The sequence below is a fragment of the Rhinolophus sinicus genome, chromosome 14 (genome assembly GCF_057876585.1).
Source record: "Rhinolophus sinicus isolate RSI-liver-muscle chromosome 14, RSI-T2T, whole genome shotgun sequence".
Taxonomy (NCBI): Eukaryota; Metazoa; Chordata; class Mammalia; order Chiroptera; family Rhinolophidae; genus Rhinolophus; species Rhinolophus sinicus.
Window position 1 is genome coordinate 187,901,756 of NC_142514.1, and position 20,372 is coordinate 187,922,127.

The window sequence follows — 20,372 nt, forward strand, 5'->3', positions numbered from 1 at the left end:
CTTCCTTCCACCCCCCGGGGCCAAGAGCTTCAGGCAGTTAGGGTTTTGGATGGGTGGGTAAGGGGTTGTGTTATGTGGGTCTCAGCCTATTGATGGTGCTGCTATTGGCTAGGAATGCCTGGGGTACTCACCCGGGCTCCCCCATTGATGTTTCCCAGACCAGAGCCAGTGCTGTGGTGGGACCAGCCCTTGTGGTTCTTACTATGTATGACTACAGGACACACCTCAGCAACAACCATCAGGGAACTTTGGAATCACAAGGTCTATAGCTGAGGTCCATCACACACCCAGAGCCGCACAGAGAGGTGGAGGCGGCAGCACAGATGGGGGCTCTGCCTTTATTGGGGTCAAGGGTGGGCGCCAAGAGTTTCCTGGGTTCACTCCTTATTGGCAAATTTAAAACATAAGAGTGGGAATTAAGGCGTGGGAAGGGACAAGCAGGGTCATTCAAGCAATCAGTTATCTAAGTCACCCAGGGCTTTCTAAAAGTGGAACTTCATGGATGGGGTGACCTGGTTCTTTATCTAGTTGTGTAATTAGCAATATGTTTATTCGTGATGGATGTTTTTAAAATGGATGCCTCAACAACCAAAAGCTTGATGTCAGGCCCACACTTTACAATAAAAAAAAAATTGTGAGGCACTTACACTGAAGGGGTGGACGGATGGGTGGATGTGATGGTGAGTGGCTAGCTGGGTGGGTGGTTGGGTGAAGGGATGGGTGGCTAGGGAGTGGAGGGGAGAGACAGTAGGTAGGTGGATGGATGGGTAAGTGGCTGGGTAGATGGGTAGTTAAGGAATGTGTGGGCAGATGGGTGGAGGGGCAGCTGGATGGAGGGGGTGGGTATGTAGTTCAATGTGTAGGTGGATGGACAGATGGGTAAATGGGAGGATGGATGGATGGGTGGGTAGGCGGGTCAGTGGACAGCAAGTAGATGGATGGCTAATTGGCAGGAGCACAGTGGGGAGGGAGAGGTGGGTGAACAGTAACATTGTGTTACGCAGCGCACTCTGCTAGTCTGCCTTGCATGAAAGCTGTATGCTGACCTGCGTTCTCCGCGCTGGACTGGAGACAGACGCATGATCCTTGCTTATAGGAGGCACCCAGTAAATAGTCAATGAATAAACAGCAAACTACCAGTGTCAGATCTGGACACCGCTGCAGAGACCCAGTTCAATCCTCTGCGAGGCCCAAGGAGGGAAACTGACTTCTCCAAGGTGCCCTGGAGAGTTGGGGCAGAGTTGGAGGTGGACTCAGTTCTCTCCTACCCAGCCTCCACTCGGCCTGGCTGAGCAGTGACCGGAAGTGTCCTGGAAGGGGCTGGCCTCAGTGGTCCCTCAGTCCCCTTCCAGCTCAGACCGTGCTTCTGGGGACGGGTTTGTCAAGGCGCTTCTGCCGCTCAGACCTGAGGGGCTCAGAGTAGGGGGCAGTGATGAGGGCTGGTTCTCAGGAAGGCTGAGGGTAGGGCTCAGGGCTCAGGAGGCAGCCCCTGGAGGCCAGGTTTTATTTGGAGAGGCTGGAGCACGTGTGCAGAGATGGGCATTGCAGCCAGGGCCCTGGAGAAAGGACAGAGGTGGGATTGATTGCACACCACTGGGGTCATGAGAAGCTGACCGCCTCTGCCCAACGCAAGGTCTGGTGGGAAGCGGGGTGCAGCTCTGCAGAAAAGTGGTCCACCCTGAGACGGGGAGGTGCCCTCTGCCATCGAGGAGAAGCCATGAGCCTCTGAGGGTCTGGAGAATGGGACTGGCAGTCGGTGTACCATTCCCCCAGAAAGGGGAGTGTGTTGGGGGAGGGAGGGCTGGGCGCCAGACAGGCAGACAGGTGAATGGGGCTGATCCCTAGCAGAGCCTGGGGATGGCGCAGGTGCAGCTGCCCACAGGAGCACCTGGGGAGTGTAGGTATCGCCCCCACCTGCTGCACTCACCTGGCCCACCCCCAGGCGAATCATACCCTTTTAGTTAGGGAGGAAGCAGCATCTAGACAATAAGGCGGTCCCTGGGCCGGCACCAGCACTGAGGTTGGGCAGTCTCCAGTCATGGGGTCCTTTATGAAGGAGGGCCAGGCCTGATGATGTGTGCTGGCTTTACAAAGGCAGAAGGGTCAAGGGGAATGAGGGATCAGAGTTGGTCTTGGTCAGGCAGGAGAAAGTGAGGCTGAGATATTGGGCCCGTTTCCAGAGTCCAGAGTGAGTCCTGGCGGGGCTGGGAAAGGCCAATGTCCTCCCCCTGACCCCCCACTCCTGACACAGGCCACAGGGCAACACAAGGCCAGGGGCAGGCCTTTCCCAACACCAGGCAGGTGCCTGGGGGAGTTCCCTTCAAATGTCCTCTCCTGGGGAACTTGGGGGAGGAGCTGGGGAGGGGAGGGGAGGGAGGAGTGGGGCTCCCTGATGTGGGAAGGGGGCTGGATGAGGAACTCCATTCCGGAAACTGGGGGAGGCCAGGGGGAGAGGGGCAGCTTCTGTCCACTGCGCAGTCTCTTTGCAGACGCCAAGAATGAGACTACAGCAGCGACGCCTTTCCTTAGGGCGGCCCAGCCAAGGAGTTCAGAGGACAGAAGGGAAAGCTGCCCTTTACCCCAGCCCCCGTGCCATGAATTAGGAGGGGCGCTGCCCACCCCAGCACGTGTGCTCCTCTGGCACACACCTCCCCCCCCCCCCCCCCCCCCCCCGCACTTCTGCCCGGCACCGGGCGCGCTCCCGCCGGCCCTCACACACCTGGGTCGCTACCGGGACCCAGCGGGCAGGTGAGGGCCCCGACCGGTTGGTAGCACCATTGGCATTGGACTAGCCAAAGCCAGACTTGGCCTGACGCAATTGGCGGATGTAGCCATAAATAGCCAAGGAGAGCTGGAAATAGCGGTGGGGGGAGGGAGCTGGTGGGAGGGGGCCCGAGTCCTGGCGCCCGGGCCCGAGGAGAAAGGGCGAGCTCCCGATGCGGAGAAGGAAAACAAAGCCCCATTCTCGAGCGCCCCGCCCCCACCCGCCGCGGCCACCGGGGTATTCGCACCCGGAAACATTTGGGGAAGCCGTGTGCAGTCAAGAACTCTGGCAGTTCGGCCGGAGTGGTGGGGGCGGGACGCCGGTGGTAGTGGTGGGAGGGACAGGTATAAGGAGGACCTGTGCCCGCCACAGCTCCCCACCTTCTGTCCCAGGGCAGCCCCTCCTCCTCTGTCTCCCGGGAAGAGCAGAACCCAGATTCCCTGCCTCTCCTTCCTCCGCCCCTCCCCTGGTGCTGGAGACTCTCCAACACCCCTCACCCCCCCCCCCACCAGTCAAGCCCCTGGTGCTGGAGACTCTCCAACACCCCTCACCCCCCCACCACCAGTCAAGCCCCTGGTGCTGGAGACTCTCCAACACCCCTCACACCCCCCACAGGGACGCTGGGCCTGCCCGGGCCTGGCAGGAAGGAGGCTTGCTCTGTGTACCTTGCCCTGTGTCATATAATGGAAATCTCCCCGACTCAGTGATACGCCACAGCTGATGGGGGAGGTCCTGCACCCCCCCCCCAACCTGGCGCCTGTGGTCTTCCTGCTCAGGTTCTCTCTCTCCTGCTGCCCACTTATCGGAGTTTGGGGACCTAGGCCAAGACTGGGCAACCACAGGCCTGCAGGACCACCCGCGGTGGGGCAGGGTTTCCCACAGGCTGCCAGCTCAGGGGTCAAAGAGAGAAACCCCGGCCTCCTCCCTGAGACGACCCCTCCCTCCCCAGTGACTTCAGCCCTGCTTCCCACCCTCTCAGAGTTTCCCCCACCCAGGCAAGCCTCTCTCTGCTCCCCATCTCTGCTGGTGTCCACCATGGGGAGGGCAGCCAGCAGGCGGTGGGCGGATGGGCCGCAGGCCTCAGGGCTGATAAAGAAGGGGATGGCGCGGGCGCAGCTGATAAGGCTCTTCCCCTTGAGTCAACTCTAACAGGAAACTGCAGGAGGGGCAGGATTTGGGGCAGGAGGGTGGAGTGGGGAGGGGACGTGGGGGCCATCACCTCTCCCCGCAGGTGGCTGGTTGCTCCTCCCCTCCCCCAGGCCAAGGACCCAGCAGGGGAACGATGTGGTTGCTCTGTCTGCGGGGGAGTGGGCGGTTCAACTGGCACCCGCGGGGTCGCCGGCTGGGCGGGGAATGTCCGCCCAGGTGTAGGGGCGCCCAGAGCGCGGTGACTGGGGCGAAAGCAGTCTGTATCTGGGCCCCCCCGGGAAGAGGCTCCATCACACTTGGGCCCCCAGGTCGCCCCTCTCGGGAGCCCAGATCTCGCTCAACCGGTGCACGCAGCAGGGCCAGCCCCAGGCTCCTAGGGCCGGGAGGCTGGGCGCGGTGGGTGCGCCCTGCCAGTGGTGATGAGCTCACACCGGGAAGGCCGCGCCCACTCCCGCCGCCGCCTGCCCCACCCGCGCGGCGCCCTTCATCCTCAAAGCGCCGCGCCGCTGCCCCCAGGCTCCGGCCCGGGCGCGCGCCCTCGTAGGCTGTGGCGGGGAGCTAAGGGAGGGCGCGGTGAGCACCTGCTCGGCGCCGGAGCCAGAGTGCATCATGGCCCCGCTCCCCCACTCCCGGGGTCGTGGCTCCAGGTGGGCAAACACCTGCCCGGCGGGGGCGGGGCGAACGCCCTTCCAGAGTCGGCCTGCGGGCCTGGGCCATAGTGTGGGCTCCTCTCGCGGCATGGGTTGCGACCTTGGCTCGCCAGCACCTCCACCAAGCGCTCCCGGAACCCCGAGGGCCGAGAGCAGCCCAGCAGCGCCATCTGCTGTTGTTGCCCGGGGAGGGGCGGACAGTAGCGGGACGGGGACCCATCTGGCGGAATCTGCAGGCTGGGAGGTTGCCTGGCCCAGAGGTAGGAGGCGTGTTTCGGGTTTTTGGCAGTCTCTAACCCCGGGTTCCCTATCCGTCCTTCTGAGACCCTCCCCTCGGCCCGTCTGCAGCCTCCACTGCTCACAACCTCCACCTGCTCTGAGTTTCCTCTCCCCACAGGCACGTCAGCCTCACCCAATAGCTCCTGGGACACTCATGCAGCTGTATCCTCAGCCAGATTTCATCCTTGACCTTCAGACCGGAAGTGCCAAACTGCTGGATGCCGCCTACAGTCTACCTGGCCCCTCATCTCAACACCTCCAACTCCTTCCCTGCGCTCCTGAACACCCTCCAGCCCGCACCTCCCCCCTCCCCCAGGAAGCAGTACTGGCGATTGTTTCTGACTCTTAACCCCCCCCCCCCACTCCTGCACCTCTCACCTGGACGGCACACCAGCCTCCAGGCCACCAGCCTTCAGCCTCAACCCATGTGCCACCAGCCTTCAGCCTCAACCCATGTGCCACCACCGTGTCCCCCTGTGTGAGATCTGAGTCCAAGCTCACGTTTTACAAGGACACAGACATATTGGCTCAGGGCCCACCTTAATGACCTCATCTTAACTAATTTCACCTGCAACAGCCCTATTTCCAAGTAAGGTCCCACTCTGAGGGGCTGGGGACCAGGACTTCCACATATGTTTTGTGGGCAGGACAGGGCCCAGCCCATAACAGGTCTCAGCGAGGGAGGGAGGCAGGCACTCTTCCCAGGACCAGGGGAAGCCCCTCTGGCCTCTGAGGCACCCCTCAGCAACCTGTCCTGGGAACAGGCTTTATGGCTGCCCACCTGCAGAGCCTGCCTCCTGGGCTCTCTGGGGTCTTCACAGACCAGACCATACTCCACATTGATCAGGAAATGCCACTAGGGGCCATCTGGTGCAGGACAGGACCCCCTGGGAGCATCATCTGCAAATGTAGATTCCCTGGGCCCCATCCAGACCTACAGAGTCAGACTCTAAGGGGAAGAAGGCCCAGGAATCTGTTCCCCCAGGGGGTCTGCTGTACCTATTGGTGGGGGAGATCTAGCATTTGGGGACCTCCCATGTAGTGGCCCCACCCACTGGAGAGAGTGGATGGGAGGGAGCCTGAGCTGCCAGTGGCAGGGCTGACAGGAGGGCTTTCTCCTGGCCCCTCCCAGGCCTGCTGGCTCCTTCCACTGCCACCTGCCAAGGGTCATAGCCTAGGGCCCCTCTGCCCTGCCCCAGCCAACCTGGGGACTGGAGCTGGAGAGCGCTGTGTGGAGCAGGGTGGGGGGCCAGGGAGCCTTGGGAATGCAGTGGCCCCTGACCTCAGGGGCCTGCATGCTCTCAGTTGACTGGCTGGAGCCCTTAGCCAGGCATTCAGCTGGCAGGCCACCCAGTAGTGCTGGAGGGGTGGGGGAGCGGTCCCATGAGAGCCCTTGGAAGGCGTGTGTGAAAGGGGGTGAGGCCTCTGTGGTCACCATCAGCTTGCTCCCTGTCTTCCTCCCCCTCAGATGTTTCTGGAAACCTTACCCCACCCGACTGGAGAGGGGCTTAGGGTGGTCCTGTAAGGCCCCACTGAGGTCTCTGAGCCGAAGGCCCAGCCATCCCAGCAACTGCTGGATACAGCCAGACCTGGAGGTAAAGCCGGGGCCCTGCTGCTCCAACTCCCCCCACCCCACCCACACCTCTAGGCCACCCTGTGCCCATCTCCACAGCGCCCTTTCCAGGGCACAAGGCTCCCACCAGGACAGCCTCTCCCACACCCCCACACTCCCACACCTCAGTACCCCAATCCGGCACCTGGCTGGTTCTTGGCTACTGGAGTGGGGTGCTCTGCGTCAGCACCCCGGGGTCTCCCGGGAGCAGAGCTGGCCTCCTGACCAGCAGTTGGGAGCTTGTGTCCTGTCGGCTCTGCCAGCTCCTCACTGCACCACCCAGGACAAGTGCCCCCATCCCAAGGCCTCAGTTTCTCCTCTGTAAAATGGGTGGGGGGCCAGGGACAGGATACCACTGCCTTAACTTCCTGCTCCTGCCTCTGTGAACTGCTTCACTTAACATGTATGGGAGCCCCCTGGTGCTTGGGATCTGCATAACACAAGTCCTCACCCTTACCAACCCCACCCCCATCCCCACCCCCAACCACGGAGCCCTAGTGCATGGGAAGTGAGTGGCAGGGGGCAGGTGGAATGCCACCACGGTGACATCAGTGGTCCCTGTAACAGGATATATGCAAGAGATGCCACTACTCAGAGGAAGGGGGCAGCAGGGAGACTGCCCTAAGAAAGGGGCATTTGAGAGAGGCCTTTGAGGAATGAACAGGAGTTCTCTACACTTAAACCAATAGTAGGTTGGACGGACCCCTGGTAGGCGGGGGCAGAGTGAGAACTGCAGGGCCCAGGTGTGTGCAGGCTTTCCTCTGCACCCTTTGCAGGCCAGCCTCATCCCACCTTTCAGCGCTCTCCCTTTCTGGACTTCGGTCTGGAATGGGGGTCCCAGGGTCAAGGCCCAGCTAGGGTGAGGCAAGAGAGGCACCTAACCACCACCAGGACTGTGAGAGAGAGTGCCTCCTTGCACTTTGTGCCCTGCCAGAGACTGGCGGCTCGGCTCCGGTTCCAGCTCTGTCCTGGGGAAGTGTTACCTGAGCACCTGCAAGTTCACCTTCTTTTGAAAAATGGTCTTAGGCAGCCATAGTGGGAGGAAACCGTCTCCTGTGTGGGAGCAACCTACCCGCCTACTATTCAACCCATAAAGGTAGGTAGGTACGGTTTCCTTCTCTGTTTCTTTGCTGTAGGAGGGTCCGAAAGAGGGAGCTTCATCTGCTGGAGTTCAGGCCTGGAGAGGACCGAGGTGAGCAATGCTTCTGAAAATCCCCGCTTGAGATTCAAGTGAGTGGAAAACCAAAAAGTTGGGGACTGCTGGGGAAAGTACCAAGTTCTTAGGGATTGACTCCTAAGAAAGAAGCTTGAGTAATCCTCTTGGAAATCGTGTTTAGTTAATGACATGTCATACTTAGGTCAGTGACACTTGGCAAATCTGTAGCCGAAACTCATTGGGGACTTAGGAAGTCCCATCTGAGTCTCAGGAAAAGCAGGTCATGTGTGCTTTGGTCATGTAACTAAGTAACCTCCCCCATTATGGGTTGTGGAAGTCCTAACCCACAGTACCTGGGATTGTGACCTTGTGTGGAAATTGGGTCTTTGCAGATGTCATCACGATGAGGTCATTAGGGTGGGCCCTGGTCTACTGACTAGTGTTTTTAGGAAAAGCGAGCCATTTGGATAAAGAGACTGAACCCACACAGGGAGATGCCATATGAAGAGGGAGGCCGAGATTGGAGCTATGCGTCTACAAGTCAGGGGACACCTGTTGTCACCAGAAGCTGGGAAGACTCAAGGAAAGATCCTCCCCTAAGACCTGCCCACACCTTAATTCCACACTCTGGCCTCCAGCACCAACAGGGAGACAATCCATTTCTGTTGATGTTAACCACCCAGTCTGTGGCCGTTTTTTCCAGCAGCCCAGGAGACTGATACAATCCCCCGCCCAAATCTCAATTCAGTTTTTCTAAAGGTTAAATCTCCACACAGAAGTCCTGAAGTGACAGCCAGTGTCTGGGTGGGGAGGGTGGTGTTGGCTCAGTCTCTGAATTTGAGCATAAGAATGAGCCTTCAGACAGCGAAGAAAACACAAGAAGTCATCAGCTTAAGAGGTTCCAGTCTTCCTTAGTGCCTGCAGCCCTCAGTGAATACACAAGGCGATTTCTGGGAGCAGAGGCACTGGCTGTCCTCGGGACTGCGCTGGCCAAAGCTCTCACGGGCGTTGTTGCGGTCACCTGCAGGCTCCAGGGAATGCCAGGCATGAGGTGGGCATGGTGATGAGCCTAGGAGCAGCAGCAGTTGGCCCCCATTCACATAGGGTGCAACCTGGGCCAGGTGGCAGAGCCACACCTGTAGACAGGGCCACTGAGGCCACCACCTAGAGGGAAGCCATGGGTCGTGCATGGGTAGCCTTGGAACCTCAGAAGTGATACCAGGTGATATCATTAGTGTCCCTGGTGAAACCTTGGCCCTGAGCCCTGGCTGCCCCAAGGGCACCAGTCCGCCCCTCAGAGCCGAGGCCGAGGGCACACCAGAGGGGCTTGCATGCTCTCTGGGGGGGAGAGGTGCTGAAGCCTGACCGTCTCTTGAGGCGGCCCAGTCCTCTGCCGCTGCCGGACAGGATGGCCACTCCGCAGGCTGCTCCATGAGTGACCACCTCCACTGTCCTCTCAAGACCCAGGGAGGAGAGCACCTCTGGGAGGCAGGATGGGGTGGGAAGACGGTGGGCTTGGGATCAGATGGCTCTGGAACCCCGGCTCCCTGCCCACTTGCTGAGGGAGCTGGGACAAGTCCCTGCACCCTAGGAGCCTCGGTGTCCTGCCTGAGTGTCACTGCTGGGCACAGCATGAGGGTTACGTTATGGCCTGTGTAGGGCAGCCGGCCCAGTGTGCCTGCCAGGGGCCACCTGCAGTGTTTGCTGAGGCTCGGAAGGGCCGATGCCCTGGGAAGGGGAAGGCAGGGGCACGGGGGCCACCCAGGAGATTGGCTTCCTGCAGTACCTTCCCCAGGCTTCTGGGGTAGTGGGGACGGAAGGGGACGCCTCGGCTGGGATGGCCCTGTCTACTGCCTCGGCACTGCTGCCACTCACTCTCAGCCTTGCTTGGGACTGTCCCAAGCATAGGAACCAGCTCAGGAGGTGAGAGGGAACCATTGTTCACTGGCGTCTGGAATGTAGGGGAATGTGTGTCCCGAGGCTTGCCCCATGCCAAGGCCCCTGGCAGGGCAGCTGGCATGGCAAGGGGATGCCCTGCATTGGCTGACTGACCACGTCCCCGCTGGCTGTTGGGGGAAGGGAAGGCCAGAGGCAGTGAAAGAGAAAGGAGGACCCCAGAGAGCTCAGCTTGTGCCCCAGCTCTGCTCAGCCATGCTGGCACCCTTGCCCTGACACCCTCGCAGCCCACCCCACAGTGAAGGTCAACTTCTGCAGAGAGATTGCTGCAGGTCCTGCCTCCAAGGGGTCCCTGGTCTAGCGAAGTCCCCATTTCCTGGCCCAGGAACCCCACTGGCACAGCAGCTCTAGGCAGTCATTCGCCAAATGAGCGGATGAATGGAAAGAAGGGCGGGCCACGTGAGAAAGCTTGCAGTTTCCCAGCCCTGCCAGAACAGCACACCACAAGCAGAATGTCACTTCCAGAGAAGTCACAGAAATTAGTGCCACCATCCAAGACCTGAATGGCACAGAGGACGGGGTTTCAGTCACTTTCCAATTTCACTGGCACGTTTTGTTTGTGCAGGAGACGGAGGTGTGTCGGTGACCAATAGTGGGTTGTTGCAAGGTTCAAGACATGACGACCCCAGCTGTAGCTGTCCTCCAGGAGCAGGTCAGCACAGTTATTGTCCAGCTGTGGGGCACACAAGCACTGCCTGCCCCACCCCACAGCCCGAGAATGCCGGGAGCAGTGTGCGGTCCTGCGGCAGGATCGGTGGGCTCCCCCACCTTGCCACGGGGTCACGTCAGCTCCTAAACTGCCACAGTTTAGACCACACAGAGTTTGGTCATCTCAGCATGTCCTTCTGTTAAATGGGTGACGTCACGTGGGTGTGGATGTGCTGTGGAGCTGAGCACTCAGTGACATTCTAGACGTTAAGATAGTGCACAGACTTGCCAACGGGAAACATCCCATGAAGATTTAGGAACTTGCCACACCCAGCTGAAATTCTGGGTGTTCAGTGGTCTGAAAATGTCAAGACCTTCCTGCCAAAGTCAAGGACAAGTTGTTACCCCTCGAGCACCTTAACCTTGGGAAGAAGACGTACATTGTGACGGGTGTATCAAATAGTCAGTTGCCTTTAGCTTTAAGTAACAGGAATTGGAAAGAACAGTGACTCAAGACTTTTTTCAGCTAAAAAAAGTCCAGAGGAAAGAGCTTCGGGACTGCTTTGGAGGTTCCAGACTTGCAGCAGGAAACTCGCCTTGTCTTCCTGGCTGCCTTCAGCAGCACGCCCAAATGGCTGCAAGAGCTCTAGCCTGCATTCTCCTATTCTTGGTGGGAACCGGGAGACTGGGCCAGGGCTGGGGTGGGGAGGAAGGACAAACAGGATTTCCTGGGAGCCACCCAACAACTTCCACCTGCGTGTCCCCGGCCACCCCGTCTCCGTGGGAAGCCAGGTAAAAGGAGAAGAGGAGGAGGAAGTGGATATGGACGGAGGGCAGGTAACGCATCACCTGTGGCCAGGGGTCCTTGACTGTGCTGTTCTTCTCTAATGAGCAGGAGACACAGGAATCGACTGGCTGAGAATGTGTCCCCCACTGAGAAGGGGTTTGGCTGGAGCTGCACCGTCGGCAGTTCTACCCCTTGGCACTTGCGACTCATTGGGTGTCTTGGTGCCCCACGACATGCTGTGGGGAGACCAGCGGGTGCAAATGGAACAAGGAGGTGGCAGGGCACCGGGCTTGGGCAAAGCTGGATCTGCTTAGGAAATAAATCCTGGTTTTGAGATGCGAGTTTTGGCTTGCCACTGGGCTCCCCCTCAGACTGACTGTACACAGACCATGGGCTGTCACATGATCACGTGATCTGAGCTGCCCATTGCAGACTGAGTGACATGAAACCACGAAGTGTGGTGTGTGTAGCCATATGCCAACGTCAAGAGGACGGGGGGGGGGGTGACCTTGAGCACAGGGAAGCTGCACAAACAGGTGGGCACACTCCCGATATGCCCAGTCACACCTCCCTGCTTCCCCACCTTCAGCCTGCACCTGTGACCTCGTGAAGTTTCTTATGAGACGTCTGGCAACATTATTCTCATTTACTAATAAAGAAACTGAGACACAGGGACATTAAGCAAGTTGTCCAAGTCACTCAGCCAGTAAGTGGCAGAGCTGGGATCCAAATCCCAGACCACGCAGGGGACACAGGATTACTGGTACACAATGGGGTGGGGAGGAAGATGGGCGGAATCTGAGGGACTGCCTGAAGCGCCTCCTAGGACTAGCCAGTCCATGGTGACAGTTAATGGACGATTATAGCAGCCAGATGCTGGCAGGGTCACCAAGGCTCGGATTCCTCAGGAATGGTGGTTTGGGTCACTGTACTAGGCCAGAGGTGCAACCTGGGAGGGCTGGCTAAAGACAAAGTGAACATAGGCAGGGAGAGGAAGTCAGTTGTGGTGAGAAACACCCTGTGTGTGTCTGCAGGTCCTTCCTTTCTGAGACATAATGTATGAAACGGAGCTTTCTCTTCTTCCCTTGGTCTCTGCTCACTTTTTATCTCAGGTGGTTGTTGGTGGTCAAGTTTGGAAGTGTAGGTGGGGGGATACTGGCGTGTTAGTATGAAACAGCAAGCTCGGGGGTCTGCCCTTCCTCCCTAGGAATCCCATCCTTAGCAGACGGCCCACCTCTCGACCTAGAAGCTGCCAGCCTCTCGTGCAGCCTGCTGCAGGCCACTGACGTAGGTTTGCCATCCGCAGCACCTGCCAACTTTGGGCTGGAGGCAGGGGCTGCACAGAATCCATTCCAGCCAGTCCTCCCCCTGCTCCAGTGCGGCATTCCCAGCGTTGCCAACCGGGTTATTGGTTTTGGGCACTGGCAGTGGCAGCAGTGATGGTCTTCATCCCAGTTCTGTGGCTCACACATCCGGTAGGAAGGGTCTACATTTCTCACACATCAAGAACCCGGGAGGAAGGCAGCCTGGGGCTGGCACTGCAGCTCTGTGAGAGGCAATCAAGTCCCAAGCTCTGGCTTGTGTTCCTCGTTTTGAGCCAGTGGCTTCCATGGTCATGGTCCCAAGAGGGCTCTTGTGCCTCCAGGCATCGTGCCCCTGCAGAAGCAGAAGCCCCAGCTGCTCTCTGCCGGACGCTCGTCCTTTCATGCGGGAGGGAGGCCTCCCCGGCGGACTTCAGGTTTATCTCATTGACCAGAGCATGTCCCGGGCCCCCTTCTGCAGCCAGGGAGGCTAGGGTCGAAGGTTCCACTTGCTGGTCTCCGCTATGGGGGACGGCAGGAGAGTAGGGCTCAGAGTCACAGAGGAGGCCCCTGTGAGCCGCGCAAGGTCTGCAAGTTCGCCAACTCTCCTGGCAGCGCAGTGAGCTCCCTAAACTCCGTCCATAAGGTGCTCTTCACCTTCGACCTTCCTGTTGATGGCAACTGAGGGCCCTGCCTGACACTTGAGACTTCTGAGCCTGGAGAGAAAGCGACGTGGCCGCAGGGCACCTGGAGGAGGGGAGGGCCGAGGGGCTCCTCGGAGCGTTGGGGAGGGCTGCTTCCCTCCGGCGCGAGGGGGCGGCCGGGCGTGGGGGTACAGGGCAGGGTGTCCGGGCGGCAGGAGACAGACTGGGCGCAGAGGTCAGTCCCAGGGTGTGAGTGGACAGTGCGGGAGTGGGGGCGCTGCCCGGGTGTGAGGAGACAGCACGGTGCCGGTTCCGGGAGGGTCCGGCAGGGCGGGCACCCGACCAGCTGGGCCGCCGGGACTACAATTCCCAGCAGGCGGCGCGCTCGCGTCACTTCCGGCGGCGCCCGCGGCGCGCGTGTGGGAGTGTGCGAGTGAGTGTTTACTTCCGGCCGCTGCCGCTGCCGCCGCCGCGGGCTGAGGGCCGAGAGTGTCGGGCAGCGGGCGCGGCGGGCCCCGCGCAGCCATGGACTGGCTCATGGGGTGAGTCGGGCGGCCGGGCGACTGGGCGGGGGGCCGGGGTCGCGGGACGCGCCGCGGGCCGTGCCGCGGGCAGCACCGGTCAAGGGCGTCCGGTGCGGGCGGAGCGGGCTGGGCCGGCGAGCGGCGTCTCCGCGGGGCCGGGAGCGGGGCGCCGGGGCCGGGAGCGGGCTGGCCAGGACCGGCGCCCGCGCCACGCCGCCCAGCCCCGGGCGCCGGCGCAGGTCACCCGGCCACACCTCGCGGCGGATGTTGGGCGTCTGGGCTCGTCGGTCGCTGCGGGGAACTTGCTGCTGGAAGAAGTCGCTTTGACGCCGGGAGAGAATAGCTCCTTAAGAGCAGAGGGACCCGCTCTGCTCGCCCGTGCGCGGGGCTCGGGTGGCGAGGGCAGCGGGCCGCGCGGCGGGCGGGGAGGGCGCGGCGGGCGGGGAGGAAGGAAGCGTCGCGCCGGCAGCGGCGGGCTGGGCTTTCCTCCCGGTGGCTTCTGTGCTTCGCTGGCTGGAAATGAGAGAAACAGGCTGACACGTCACGTCGTCTTCAGAAAGTCGTTGGGGCTAAAGCGATGGGTTGACACTGTTTTCTTTCTGAGGAGTAGGAAGGGCAGGCCCGCTCCACCCCGTAGCGGGGTCCGCCATCTCGTCCCAGCGCTGGTGGTAGCAGCCCCCTGCTCCCGTCAGGCCGGCCGGGCTCGGGTGGGCGTGGGGTCGTGTTGCCGTCGGCCTCGGGCCCGGGAAGGGCTCGTCCGGACGCTGTAGTCCTGGAAGGGGGGCGGAAAGTCTATGTACCTGTGGTGTCGGTGTCTGTCAGGCCCTTGCAGGATTAGGGCGGAGTGGAGGGTGCTGTTGGATAACCAAGCACATGGCTGGGATCCTCCTTTACCTGCAGGTTGGGGGCAGTCTAGGGAAGGGGGACGCCACGAGGGACAAGCAGCTTGAGGGATGCATGGAGGGGCCAGAGAGAAGTGCCCACGGGTGTGGGTGTGCGTGGAGCCGGAGCGCAGGGCTTGCGCAGCGGGTGGGTGATGCAGGGGGCCAGTCCCAGGCCGGGCGGCCCTGCTGGCTTCTTGGAGAGGCAGCATTGCCCCCCGGCCCTGCTGCTTGTTAGCTGTGTGTGTGACTTTAGGTGACCACTTCACCTCTCCAGACCTGCTTGCTTTTTAGAAGCCGTCTGCAAAATGGAAATTGTGCTACTTGCAGTGAGGGGTGGTGGGAGGAGAAACTGAGGTGATGGGGGAAAATGTTTGCGCAGCGCTTGGCACTGGTGTGTGTGTTGGCTGCTGTCAGCAGGGAGGGATGTTTGTAGGAGGCCTTTGTAGCCCACGGCCCCGGCACCGGTAGTGGAGGGCAGGCAGCTGTGTTTGCTTTGTTTCGAATGGTAGACGCTTGCTTTCTGCCTGTATTGGGAGGACCTGTGTTGGAGGCAAGTGGCCTCGCAGGGAGCTTGTTTCAGGGAAGAAAGCTGTTGATTGGAGGGTTGAACTCACAGTGCTGGTGTGGGAAGGACCAGCCTGCCAGCTGCGTTGCGGAGGGAGCAGCTGCGTGTACTTGTCTGTCCGTAAGAAGCAGGTACTCCGTGCCTGGAAAGTGACCAGCAGTCAGTGTTGTAGACTGAGTGAGGTCTGTGCTTGATGGACTCTCCTGTCACCATTGTGAATATCCAGGAACTAACCACACTCAGGCTTAGAAGGGACTGCTTCTCTTTGGCAGGCAGCGGTGCTCAGGGTCAGGTCGGCGGGGCACGTTCTGGGGCGCTGGTCCAGGTGCTGGAGGAGGGCGCCTCTGAAGGGCTGTGGCCTGGAGCTGTTGCCGTCTGGCGGCGATACAATGGTCAGTTCCAGAAGGACACTGGAGCTCTCCGAAGGGTCAGGATGCAGATTGGTTGTCTGTGTATGTTTTTAAGTTTAGTGGGCTGCGTATTGGGCCTTGTAAATAAGTCATGAGTTCTCTCATTCTTTCATAAGTCTTTAACTGTGACTCCCCCCACCTTTACAAAGAGTGGTATAGTTTCGGTTGTCAAGTACTCATCTTCCTCAAGAGCTTGTTTTCAAGGTGATGTCATAGGACAGTGAGCTGGGCGGGCCCACGTGCCCCTCTTACCCTCCCACACGCTTACTGAGTGTCTGCTCTTAAACAGAAGAGGCTGAGGCCTGGACTAACAGCCACAGAGACCCCAGACTCGCCCTCTCTGGTCTCCCACTCTGGCCCGCTCCCCAGTAGCCCTGCCCTCGCATGGAGGGCCAGCCAGCAGTGAGCTTGCAGGGCTGGACCCCTTCGTGTGCTCAGTACTGGGGCGTGACTTGGCCGTTAATCCTTTACCTGGGTTTCAGCTTGGCAGACATCAGGAAATGTGTTTTTTACTCTTTGTTGCTGGTTTTACTAATGCACACCATTCAGTGTCAACCAGGTGGTTTGGAATATGACTTTCTTTCTTATGTTTTGAGTGTTGTTTATTCTTTTCTAAGAAAGCGTTTCTTTGCATCAGTTCATCTCAAGTGACAGAGCATGGACTGGACTGCAGTGGCAAATAATGGTCCCTTCTTCCCCTGTGTCACTGTCATAACCAGAATGTTTTACAGATGTGCCAGTGAAACCATCTCCCTGTCACTGAAAGGACTTTGCTGAGTAATGTGGCGGCCTTATCGTCAGCTCTCCCTGCTGCTTTCAGGAAAGGGAGGTCCTGCAGGAAACCTGCTCAGAAGCCAGAAATAACGCCAGCATGTCAGGACTTGCTGCTGGAGTCTGCTGGCACTTATTTGGGCAAGAGTTTTGCGATGTGTAGCTTGTGTCCGCGCGTTTCATTGCATGTTTGTTTTCTCTGCTTGCATTAAGCTGGTCGTTGAAGTAGGTGTATAGTAATTTCCTCTTCACAGGGGGTCACCACTGCTTGTGTCTGAGCCTCTTTAGTCCTTGGCTCTCCATTCTGGACAGCCAATGACATGGTGGCAGCCTTGCCAGTGGGAAAGAAGCCAGCCCCAGAGGAGAAGCGGCAGGAGCTAGGTCAGGTCCCAGGAGGTCTGCGACGACACGAGGGCCTCCTGCGCAGGGTTTGCAGTTGGGGGAAGACTGGTGTCTTGTCCTCGGGGCAACGGGTATTGTGAGCGGACAAGGAAAGTGCAGTGTAAATTTTACCCAACAGAGAGTGCAATCCAGAAGCTTCCCAGCCTCTGGGAATGCAGAAGAGGAAACGCTCTTCCTCCTCTGACTGGTGGGGAGCACATGGGCCCCTCCCCACCACTGGCCCTGGGTGGGGCCTTGGGTGAGGTTTGCAGGGATGTGACCGCCCTCCATTCTGGGCCTGCAGCCTGGGGTCCCCTTCCTTGGGCCACATGGTGCCTTGACAGCAGCACCCTCCTGCCCTTCTCCAAGCAGCAGATGAGGTGGGGTGCAGAGCTTCCTGGGCCCACAGTGTTGGCGATGGAATGTCAGCACAGTGCCGGGCCAGTGGAGCCCTCGGCCTGGTGACAGTGTTTGCCAACTGTCCGCGGGCTTTCTGGCCTGTGTGGTTCTGCCTTCAGGAACCCTGCGTGGTGAAGGAGAAACCCTGGTGCCCGCATCCATGTACCTTTGTCCACAGGTGTTTGAGGGGTGGTGATGGCTTTCTTTTTTTAATTGGGGAATAGGACTTTATTGGGGAACAGTGTGTACTTCCAGGACTTTTTCCAAGTCAAGTTGTTGTCCTTTCAATCTTAGTTGTGGAGGGCGCAGCTCGCTGGCCCATGTGGGAATCGAACCGGCAGCCCCGTTGCCCAGAGCTCGCGCTCTTAGCAACTGAGCCACCCATGCACATGGCTTTTTATTTTTTTAATTTATTTTTATTAGTTTCAGGTGTACAAAGCAACGTAAGAGTTAGACCTTTAAAGCCCTCATAAAGTGATAACCCACCCTGAAGCTACCACCCTTCTGACATCTCATATAACTATTACAATACCATAGACTGTGTTGTACTCCTCATCGCGTGACTGTATGTACCTATATATGTAGTTACAGTTGACATTCAATATTATTCTACTTCAGCTTCAGGTGTATAGCACAGTGGTCACCTACACAGTCTGTGACTTGATCCCCCTGATACGTCCAGTGCCCATCTGGAACCTTACGTGAGCTTTACCACATTGTTGATTGTATTCCCCACTGTATTAGCTATCAATTTGTATTTCTTAAAGTCTTCAGGTTTTTCACCCTGACCCCCGCCTCATTCCCATCTGTCACCCTGATAGACCTAGTACCTATCTGGCACCATACCTAGTTATTACAATATTGTTGACTGTATTCCTTACGCTATAACCTACGTCCCCGTGACTACTGTGTGTGTAACAACCAATTTGTACTTTTTAATCCCTTCTGCTTTCACCCATCCTTAACCCCCCTCCCATCTTAAAGAAGCCACTCGAAGATTCCTTGTAATACTGGTTTGGTGGTGATAAACTCCCTCAGCTTTTTCTTGTCTGGGAAGCTCCTTATCTGTCCTTCGATTCTTAATCACAGCCTTGCTGGGTAGAGTAATCTTGGTTGTATGTCATTGCTTTTCATCACTTGGAATATTTCCTGCCACTCCCTTCTTGCCTGCAAAGTTTCTGTGAGAAATCAGCTGCTAGTCTTATGGGGGCTCTCCTGTATGTAACTAACTGCTTTTCTCTTGTTGCGTTTAAGATTCTCTCTTTGTCTTTAACCTTTGGCATTTTAACTATGACGTGTCTTGGTTTGGGCGTCTTTGGGTTCATCTTGTTTGGGACTCTCTGTGCTTCCTGGGCTTGTATGTCCATTTCCTTCATCAGGTTAGGGAAGTTTTCTGTCATTATTTCTTCAACTAGGCTTTCAATTCCTTGCTCTCTCTCTTCTCCTTCTGATACCCCTATAATGTGAATGTTGGTATGCTTGATGTTGTCCTGGAGGCCCTTAAACTCTCCTCAATTATTTAGATTCTTTTTCCTTTTTGCTGTTCTGGTTGGGTGTTTGCTGCTACCTTATCTTCCACATCACTGTTTGGATCCTCTGCTTCATCTAATCTACTGTTGATTCCCTGTAATATAGTCTTCATTTCCGTTATTGTAGCCTTTATTTCCGACTGGTTCTTTTTCATGGTTTCCATCTCCATTTTTATAAGATCACTGAGCATTCTTATAACCAGTGTTAGGAACTCTGTCTGGTAGAGTGCTTGCCTCCATTTCGCTTAGTTCTTTTTCTGGAGCTTTGTTCTGTTAGTTTATGTGGCATGTGTTTCTTTGTCTCCCCATTTTGGCTGCCTCCCTGTGTTTGTTTCTATGTATTAGTAGGGCTGCTATGTCTTCTGGTCTTAGCAGAGTGGCCTCATGTAGTAGGTGTGCTGTGGGGCTCAGTGGCACAGTCTTTCTGGTCACCTGAGCTGGGTGCTCCAGGTGCGTCCCTTGTGTGGGTTGTGTGTGCCCTCCTCTTGTAGTTGAGCCTTGGTTGATAATTGCACATCAGTGTGAGGGACTGACCCTTGGGCTCACTGGTTGTGAGGACTGGCCTTGACTACAGTGGAAGGGTTGTTGTGCAGGGGCTGATCCTACGGAGCAGGATCTGCCTCAGCAGGACTCTGGTGCCTGCTCAATCCGCCCCTTGGGTGTGTTGTTCTAGGAGGCGGCTGGGTGATGCTCCAGCTCGTTTTGAAGCTTGGAACTGGGGCACCAGCCCAGGACCACCTAGGAGGGGATCCACTGTAGGTCCACTTCAGCCACAGCCCGTGTCCCACCTGGGGTCACCTAGCGGGAGCCAGAAAGAAATCCACAGGTATCTGCTGCCCATGCTGTGCTTGGAAGCGCCTTGAGAGGCCAGGCCGCGAACCAAGGCCGCCTGCCGCTAGTGTCGGGCTTAGAGCTGCTCAGCCAGAGGCACAGGACATGCTCAAGCCAGATGCTGCTTGTCTGGGTTCTCTGCACCTTTGAGAGACCCTAGGAGAGTCTGTATCTTGAGCCAAGGCAGGCAGTCTACACGAAAAAGCCACTGGAAGCAGCCTGGTGTGCCTGAAAGTTAAGCGAGGTGGGGTCTCGAATCGCCAGGACGAGGTTAACGAACTGCGAGATTCAGAAATGGCGGCCGCCTGTGTTCACACACTGGGAAGGGGGAGGGCTCAACAAAGAAATAGTGACCTCCACCAGCTTCCCCGTCCAGGAGAAAGCCGCCTGTCCAGCCCCCGTCCCAAGCCAGACAACTCAGTTCCCCACCATTTGCCGCTGCTGCCCTCCAGCTGCTGCCCCAGCGCTGGCGCTCAGAGCGCGTGACTCCGTTGGTGGTAAGTGCGCGCGCAGTCCCTTTAAGAGGAGCCCCTGTGAGTGCAGCCGCCCCGTCTCACTCAGCCACCATCTCCGCTGGTTTTCACAGCTGAAAATTATGGGGACCTCTCTCCCCGGCACTGGAACCCTGGGCTGGGGCTGGGATCGCTCACTCCTCTAAGGGATGGGGGGACCCCCACAGCCGAAATACGCCACCCGATCTTTATGGTCCCACCTGGGTGTGGGACCAGCCCGTGCCGGGTCTCTGACCTTCCGACCAGCCCGTAGTTGAAAGGCTTCAGTTCAGCTTGATTTTAGGCGATTCTGAATAATGGTTGTTTTGTAGATTAGTTTAATTTTGATGTGGGTGTGAGAGAAGGTAAGCACAGCATTTACCTGCTGCGCCATCTTGGTTGTCGATGGCTTTGTTTTTCCTGGCACTTGGCCTCACGGGAGGGTGTTGCTGGTGACAGACAGCCGGGTCTGATTATGGGGAGACCCAGACTGAACTCGCCCGAGTCTCTAGGCTTTTTTTATCAGTCTCATTGAGGTATAATTTACATACCACAAAGTTTACTTGCTTTAAGTGTACAATTAAGTAATTTTTAGGGAAATTACAGCGTTGTGTAACCATCGCCAGGGTTTAATTTGAGAA

General features: G+C 58.0%; 1 protein-coding gene across 1 annotated transcript in view; it reads left to right on the plus strand.

The window, feature by feature from the left end:
- Positions 1-13,352: 13,352 nt before the first annotated feature.
- MOB2 (MOB kinase activator 2) overlaps positions 13,353-20,372 on the plus strand; it is a 61,574-nt gene continuing 54,554 nt past the window's right edge. Inside the window, exon 1 of the mRNA XM_074336945.2 lies at positions 13,353-13,488. Coding sequence (XP_074193046.1) covers positions 13,472-13,488 — 17 coding nt within the window. The 5' untranslated portion in view covers positions 13,353-13,471. The remainder of the gene's footprint in view (positions 13,489-20,372) is intronic.